Source organism: Kogia breviceps, chromosome 18 (assembly GCF_026419965.1).
Source record: "Kogia breviceps isolate mKogBre1 chromosome 18, mKogBre1 haplotype 1, whole genome shotgun sequence".
Lineage (NCBI taxonomy): Eukaryota > Metazoa > Chordata > Mammalia > Artiodactyla > Physeteridae > Kogia > Kogia breviceps.
The window spans coordinates 12,294,944-12,303,619 of NC_081327.1; the positions used below are offsets into that span (position 1 = coordinate 12,294,944).

At 48.2% G+C, this 8,676-nt stretch overlaps 1 protein-coding gene across 1 annotated transcript; it reads right to left on the reverse strand.

The window, feature by feature from the left end:
- Positions 1-12: 12 nt before the first annotated feature.
- On the reverse strand, positions 13-8,497 carry NFKBIB (NFKB inhibitor beta). The gene is made up of 6 exons (XM_059045835.2): positions 8,194-8,497; positions 2,781-2,886; positions 2,366-2,699; positions 1,263-1,351; positions 917-1,174; positions 13-156 (listed from the first exon to the last, which is right to left on the reverse strand). The coding sequence occupies exons 1-6, from the start codon at positions 8,370-8,372 to the stop codon at positions 61-63; spliced, it is 1,062 nt and encodes a 353-aa protein (XP_058901818.1). The 5' UTR covers positions 8,373-8,497; the 3' UTR covers positions 13-60.
- Between the last annotated feature and the right edge of the window lie 179 nt (positions 8,498-8,676).

Here is an 8,676-nt window from a genome sequence, read left to right on the forward strand (position 1 = left end):
TCTAGTCACTGGTTGTCAGAACTGGGATTTTTATTAAATTGGAAACTCTATCCTATTAAGTCAGATGGGGTCGTCAGGGAGCGGTTTCGAGGCTGGGGTGGGAGGTAGCTGGTTTGGGCTCCGGCCACTGTGGACCACGATGTCGTCATATTCATCCTGGGGGCAGAGGGGGCCAGGCAGAGGGGCTCAGGCGGCTGCCACCTTGCTCGCTGCCCGAGTTCTCCCACCCACCCTGAGAACCGGGTGCTGCCTTGAAGCCCAAGTTCCCCGCTCCCAGTTCAACTCCCCTGCTCCCAGTTCTCTAAGCACCACTTTGCAGGTCACCTGTGTTCTCCCAGCGCTACTGCGTGGGCTCCAGCCCTTCAGCCGCCGCAGCCTGAGGTCTCCCCCTCTGCCCCTTCCGTCTGCCTCGACCCAAATTCCTCGACCCGAACCGTTCAACGACAACCCCTGCCCCCAGCAGCGTCTCTGCTGCCTGGGTTCTCCAATGAAGCCTCCTCACCGCTGGCTTAGGTCTTTCCCCACCGCTGCCAGTATTTGAATCACTGCTGCCCAAGGCCATCTTTCCACAGCCGAAATTCTCCAGCTCTTGCTCCCACAAAACAACTCCCCACGCTGCCACCCTCTGCTGCCGATGTTTACCACCCACTAGGACCAAGGTCTTTTCTCTCCCTCTGCCTGAGTTCTACCTCTGCCACTGCCTTAACTTCTGAACTGCTACTGCCTGACTTCCCCCCGCCACCCCTGCCCAGGTCTCGCCGGATCGCTGTCTGATATCACTTTCACTGCTGCCTGAGTTCTCTAATCACAGCAGCCCAACGTCGGTCTCAACGTGCTGCCTAATTTCTCTCTCCCGCTTCCACCTGCCCGTTTACCCTGACCCCCAAGCTGGGCCGCCCAGTCTTTCCTGACTCACGCCCTCGTCCCCGCTGTCGCTGTCGCTACTGCTGCTGCAGGGGCCGGGCTTGTCCTCGTCCTCGGGCTCAGGGGCTCCGTGTGCACGGAGGAGGCGGGCGAGGATGGGGTTGGGCCGGAGCGCGGCGCTGCCGAGTGGGGTGCGGCCACCATACATGCGGGTGGCGGGGTTGGCACCGGCCTTCAGGAGAAGCTCCAGCACATCGGCTGCCTGAGCCTCCACTGCCAAGTGCAGGGGGCTCCGGCCACACGTGGGCTCCTGTGGAGCGCAGCAGAGGTTAGAGGAGACCCTGCCCCCGCTCTGGACGATCCCCACCCTGCCACGCCTTCTCCCTAGGGCGGCTCACCGGTTTGTTGAGGTCAGCTCCGGCCTCCCAGAGCAGTCGGACCATCTCGGCGTCTTTGTGGATGACAGCCACATGGAGCGGGGTGTGGCCTGGGGACAGAGTGACCTATGTCAGATGATTGGGGGGGGGCCTGGGCCCCCAATGCCACGATCCTAGGGGAGGGTTTTGTGGCCTGAGGGTGATGGAGTTTGGGGTCTGGCTCCTGAATGCCTGGGTATATCAAAGAGGTTCCTAGGGCTTCCCTGGTGGCGCAGTGGTTGAGAGTCCGTCTGCCGATGCAGGGGACACAGGTTTGTGCCCCGGTCCGGGAAGATCCCACGTGCCGCGGGGCAGCTGGGCCCGTGAGCCATGGCCGCTGAGCCTGCGCGTCCGGAGCCTGTGCTCCGCAACGGGAGGCCACAGCGGTGAGAGGCCCGCGTAACGCGCAAAAAAAAAAGAGGCTCCTGCATCCCAAATGCCTAAGTCTCAGGTGGTCTGGAACTTGCTGGCAGTGCCAATGCCTGGGTTGTGGGATGTCTGGGGCCTGTGCATGAAGAGCCCAGGGGCTTTGGACAGAAGGCCTGGATCTTGGGGCTAGGAGACCTGAGTCTCTGGTCTTACTTCACAAAGAACCACGACCCCAAATTCCTGGGTCCTGAGTAGTTGAAGGGCCTATGACCTTAGGGGGTGGGGTGGGCCCTGAACACTGGGTCCCGCCCTTCCACCTATGGAGGGGCCTGGTCCCAAGTAGTTGGGTGGGCTTAGAGACGGGGGAGCTGAGACTCAGATGCTAGGGCCCTGGGTAGACAAGGTCTATTTTCCCATGAGGCCTGGCTGAAGAGGGCTGTCTCTGAACTCCAATGTCAACCTCTGGGAACCTGGGCTGCCAGAGTTTCAAAGAGAGCTTGGCGCTTGAGTTCCCTTGTCCTGGGTGGCCTGGGGCTTGTGGTTCTCAATAAGCTGGGGCCTGAGCAGGAGTCCTTGGGCCTGATGCCTGGGCTCCCTAAAGCCTCGGTATTATTTCCCAAGGGGCCAGGCTTTGAGTCAGGGGAGCCGAGCCCAGAGCCAGGCACCTTTACCCTGCCTGGGAGCCCGGGCCCCTCCCAGTGACAGAGGACCCTCACCCTCATAGTTTTCAGCCTCCAGCTGCAGCTTCCAGTCCTCTTCACTCTCATCCTCTTCCTTCTCCAGGTCAGGTTCAGGGTACAAGGCAACAGAGGTGTGGTCGGTGTCAGGGGTGTGGTCAGAGCCCTGAGTGAGGTAGGTGTTGGGGACTCCCCTGGGGCACTGGGGGCGGGGCTGGAGCAGCACACGAGCGCAGGAGTGTGCCCCGACACGGCAGGCCAGGTGCAGCGCCGTGTGGCCCCCACGCTCCGCTACCAGCAAGCTGGCACCCGCCGCATACAGCTTCTCCACCGTGGATGCCTCTTCCAGGATGGCTGCCAGATGTAGGGCTGTCTGCAGGAGCGGAAGGCAGGGGTTAGGGGTCATACAGAGGAGCCTGGCCCCCAAGCCCTACAGTGTCTACGGGTGGCTCACCTGGCCCAGGTCATTCTGCAGGTACAGGTACTCAGTACCAGCCGCGAAGCCTAGGAGGAAATCCAGGAAGGGCTCGTGCTGATGAATCACGGCCAAGTGCAGTGCCCTGAGGACAAGGACGGGGTCAGAAGGCAGAGGTCTAGTACTCTTGTTTTGGTTAGCTTGGGTGGTTTTTTTTTTTTTTTTTTTTTGGTTGGTTTGTTTGTTTTACTTCTTACGAGGTCAAGTACTCTTGCATGCATTCATTCAACAAACATGGAGCACCTACTGGGTGCTAGGCGTTATGACCACAGTTCTGGAACCAGCTGTCAGGAACCTGGGAGGGTCAGGTCAGAGTTAATTCAGCAAATTTGTTTAATCAATGGTTTGGTTTGGTTTGGGGGTTTTTTGGCCGCACCGCACGGCATGTGGGATCTTAGTTCCCTGACCAGGGATCGAACCCGACCCCCCTGCAGTGGAAGCGAGGAGTCGTAATCACCGGACCAGCAGGTAAGTCCCCAATGTTTATTAAGTAGGACTTCTACTCCCCACCGAGATGAAGTAACATGGACCAGATTTCACTCCCATCTCCAGCCAACCAAAAAAAATCAGACATGATACAGTATATGAAACAACGGTTCTCAAGATACTGGACATCATGCAATGAATGACAGCAATTCTAGGGAAACAGGCAGCACACTCGATGAGCCCTTCAGTTGACTGCCACAGCTTTCTGTCTTGAGAGTTTCCAAGCCATGATGCAGAGAGGGGGAACGTAGGCAGATTTGCCTGAGGTGAGGAGACAGAGCTGAGTCTCAGGAGAGCAAGGCAGCTGGGGTCACAGGACAGGGAACCAGAGAGGAGACAGCTGCCCAGAGATTGCAGAGAGGCCTCTTCAGTATTTAGAAGAATACTGGTCAGTGCAAGGGTATAAGGAAACTACCCCAGTCTGGGGCAAAACCATCCAAAAGGATCAGAGAGATATGCCCAGTGCTCACACAGGGCCGGGACTAGGACAAACCCACAGTTCATAGGATATTGGGTAGAATGCTCCGGAAGGTCTTACTTCATCAGTAATGGGGAATAATGAGCCCCAGATTAGGTGGGTGACTCAGGACCCACCTAACAAATCATAAATGCAAAACCCCAAAGGATCAAACTACTTACAAGTAATTTAACCGCATCCCAGAACAATATTTAAGAGTATTTATAGGAATACAAAGCTAGCTAGCCTAACAAGATAAAAATTACAATGTCTGGCATCTAATCAAAGATTATCGAGCATACAGAGAAGCAGGAAAACATGATCCATAATGAGAATAAGCAATCAATTGACATTGACCCAGAAATGACTCAGATGGCAGAATTAGCAAATGAGAACATTCAAACTGTATCTTCTACATTCAACAAGTTAAGTAGAGACATGGATAATAAAAAAAAAGAGACTCAAACTGAACTCCTAGAGATAAAAACTACAGCACCTGAAATGAAAAATACACTGGATGGAATTAACAACAGATTACACATTACCAAAAAAAAAAAAAGATGAGCAAACCCGAGGACTTCCCAATAGCAACTATCCAGAATGAAACACAAAGAGAACACTTAAAAATGGAAAGAACATCAGAGAGCCATGGGACAACTTCAAGCAGCCCAACATATCTGTAACAAGTTCCTAAAGAAGCAGGGGGATAGAAAAAATATTTGAAGAAATAATGTCTAGAAATTTTTCCAAATTTGATGGAAAGTATAAACCCACGGCTCCAAGAAACTCTATGACTCCCAAGAACAAGAAATATGAAGAAAAGTATACCGGGGCCCAACATGCAAAACCTGTTCAAAATCAACAATTAAGATAAATATCTTCAAAGCAGCCAGAGGAAAAGATACCTTAAGTATAAAGGAATAAAAGTAAGCACGACAGCAGATTTCACAAAGGAAATAGTACAAGAGAACACAATGGAGCCACATCTTTAAAGTACTCAAAGACAGACTGTCAACCTAGAATTCTTTAACCCAGCAAAAATATCTTGCAAAAATGGAGACAAAATACAGCTGCTTTCAACTATACAAAAGCCAAAGGAACTCATCACCAGCAGACCCACATCATAAGAAATGTTCAAGGAAACCTGTAAGCAAAAGGAAAATGACATCAAACAAAAATACGGATCTATAAACAGAATAAAGAACACTGAAAACAGTAACTATACAGGTAAGTACTTAAGATTTTCTTCCTTAATATGTAAATCTCTTTAGAAGATAATTTTAAAAAATTTGACTGTTTAAGCAAAAATAATAACAATGTCTGGTGGAGTTTATAACACATGTATAAGTGAAATGTATGACAGCAATACAATAAAGGCCAGGAAGAGACAAATGGAAATATACTATTCTAAGGTTCTTTTATGCTATGAGAAGCAGCATCATATCACTTGAAGGCAGACCATAATAAGTTAAAGTGGTACACTATAAGCCCTAAAGCAGGAGTCAGCAAATTTTTCTGTAAAGGGACAGATAAATAATTCAAGCTTAGTGGATGACATGGTCTCTCTTTCACCTTCTCAGCTCTCCTGTCAGGATGCAAAAGCAGCCATTGGCGATATGTAAATGAATGGACATGGCTGGATTCCAACAGAACTTACTTTATGGAGTCTGCAATTTGGATTTCATATAATTTTCACTTGCAATGAAATGTTATTCTTCTTTTGATTTTCTTCCAACCTTTTAAAAATGTAAAAACCATTATTAGCTCACAGCCATACAAAAGCAGGTAGCTGGCTGGCTTTGGCCTGTCTTTGTTGGCAAAGACCACAGTATGCCAACCTGTCTTTCAGAGCAACCACTAAAATAAAAAACAAAGAGTTAAAGGTAATAAGCCAACAAAAGAAATATAACAGAACAAAATTTGCTTGTTCCAAAAGACAGAAAAAGAGGAAAAGGTAAACAAAGAAGAGATAAGTAGAAAACGAATAATGAGATGATAGACATAACTATATCAATAATTAACTTAAATGTAAATGGTCTACAAACTCCAATTAAAAGGTAGAAACTGTCAGATTGAATAAAAAAGCAAAACCCAACTATATGCTACCTACAAGTAACACCCTTTAAAATAAATTTTAAAATAGGTTAAAAATAAAAGGATGGAAAAAGATCTACCATGCTAACACCAGTCAGGCAAAAGAAAGCAAGAGTGAAGGACTTCCCTGGTGGCACAGTGGTTAAGAATCCACCTGCCAATGCAGGGGACACAGGTTCAGTCCCTGGTCCAGGAAGATCCCACATGCCACGATCAACTAAGCCCGTGTGCCACAACTACTGAGCCCGCGAGCCACAACCACTGAACCCATGCGCTGCAACTACTGAAGCCAGCGCACCTAGAGCCCATGCTCCGCAACAAGAAGCCACTGCAATGAGAAGCCCATGCACCGCAACAAAGAGTAGCCCCCACTCGCCGCAACTGGAGAAAGGCCGCCCGCAGCAACGAAGACCCAACGCAGCCAAAAAATAAATAAATAAATAAACAAATAAGACAGTGTACACAAAAGCCCCTAACATTGGCTAGCATAGAAAACAGATACTCAGTGAAAAACAAGTTAAAAAAAAAAAAAAAGAAAGAAAGCAGGAGTGAGTATTTTAATATCAGAGTAGATTTCAGAGCAAGGAATATTACCACGGATAGAGAAGATTATTTCCTAATGATAAAGAGGTCAATTAAGGAAGAAGACATAATAATCCTAAACATTTGTGCCCCAAATAACAAAGCGTCAAATTACACGAAGGAAAACCTGATAGAACAAACAAGGAAATCCACAAATCCACAATTATTGTTGAAGATTTCAAAACCTCTCTCAATAACTGATAGAAAAAGTAGACAGAAATCATCAGCAAGGATACAGTAGACCTGAACAACAGAAGAACCAAAGAAACCAATACAACCTCTGACTGACATTTGGAGAACACTACACCAACAGCAGCAGAATACACATCCTTTTCAAGCGCACACACAATGGAATTAAACTAAAAACCAATAAAAGGAAGATATTTGGACTATCTGGAAACTAAATAACATACTTCTAAATAATCCACCAGCCAAAGGAGAAATCAAAAGAGAAATTAGAAAGTATACTGAATTAAGTGAAAATAAAAACACAGCACACCAGAATTTGTGAGATACTGCTAAAGCACTACTCTGGGAAATTTACATGAAACACCTATACTAGGAAAAAAGAAAGGTCTCAAATCAATGATCTCAGCTTCCACCTTAAGAAACTAGAAAAAGAAGAACAAATTAAACCTAAAGTAAGCAGAAGAAAGTAAATAATGAAAGTCAGAACAGGGATCAATAAAATAGAAAGCAAAAAAAAAAAAAAAAAAAAAACCTATAGAGAAAATAAGTGAAACCACAGCTGGTTCTTTGAGAAGATCGGTGTTTCTTGAGTGCCTCCTATGGGCCAGGCACTGTTCTGTCACTGGGGATACAACAGTAAACACAACACACAAAAACCCCAGGTACATTCCCTCAGCTGGGCCTTTACGACATTGTTTCTTCTACCTGGAATGCTCTCCCCAGATTATCTACTTGTCTCACTTTCCTACTTTATTTTTCTCCAAAGAACTTACTATCTTCTGACATACCATTTTTCTTATTTTTTTTCATTTTTTCCATCTTTGTTTCTTCCTAGCTTTCTTCTCTTCTCTCTCTCTTTCTTACTTTGTATCTATGTGGCTTTCTGTTTCTTTCCTTCTCTCTACCTTTCTTTTTTGTTCCTCCCACCCTTCCTCCCTTCGTTTCTGTAAGTCTGTCTGCCCTTCCATCTATACACCCCCACTAGAATGTAGGCTCCACAAGTCATACGTTTTTGTGCTTTCTTCACTGCCTTATCACCAACACCTAAAACAGGGCCTGAAACGTTGTCGGTGTTGGATAAATATTTGTTTAACAGATGAATCCCTGCTGTCATGGAGTTTACATTTTCTGTTTGAATGTAAGATTTGAAGATTAGTGCTCAGAAGGTGGGATCTTAGAGTCAAAAGCCAACTATTAATTTCGGAAATCAAAATCTAAGGCGCCTAAGTTAGGAGCTAAGGATCAAAGATCGTATTTAGAGGTCAGATGTCAGGAGGAGCCTGCCTGAACTTCAGTTCTAACATAGGTCTTAGGACCGCGGTCAGGAAGGTCAAATCGAGCCTTGGATGTGGAATCAATCAATGGATGTGGAGCTCTGAGAACCAGAGTTCCAGTAAGGAAGGGGTTAGGATCAAAATTAGATTGGAAATTGATTTATCAAAGGTTAGACTTGGGGGTTAGAGGTCAGGGCAAGCATTAGAAGACAGATTTAGGATTGAGAGGTTAGGAAGTCAGGATCAGAGACTAATAGGGAGTCAGATGTGGGATTTTAGGGTCCGGTGTGGCAGCCTAAGGTTCACTCACGTGTCGCCATCCTCAGTGACGTAGCCAAAGACGAGGGGCGCCCACGACAGCCCCGGGCCCAGCTCCACGCCTAGCCCCGGTCCTCCGGGGGCCGCCGCGTCCGGACCCAGAGAGCCCAGGCCGCTGTCGCACCATTCGTCGGCATCCGCAGCTTTCCCCAAGCACGCGACCCCGGCCATGGCCCCCAAAGCCTCAGGGGACCCCAGCGGCCGCCCGCCAGTCGCTGGGCTCTGCCTGGAATTCTAGCGCTTCCGCCCTGGGGGGAATTCCCCAACACTCCCCCCATGACTCATCCAATCAGAGTGGGCTAAATAGTAAACGCCCCGCCCCCATACCACACCGTGACCAATCAGAGTATTCAGATGGACGGCGACTCTACCCTTTCCCACTCTTTCCGCGCGCCCTTTACCAACATGGCTGCGGGAGCGGGGCACTCTGGGATTCGTAGTCCAACCCTCGCGTGTCTTCCTTATCGCAGAGGGA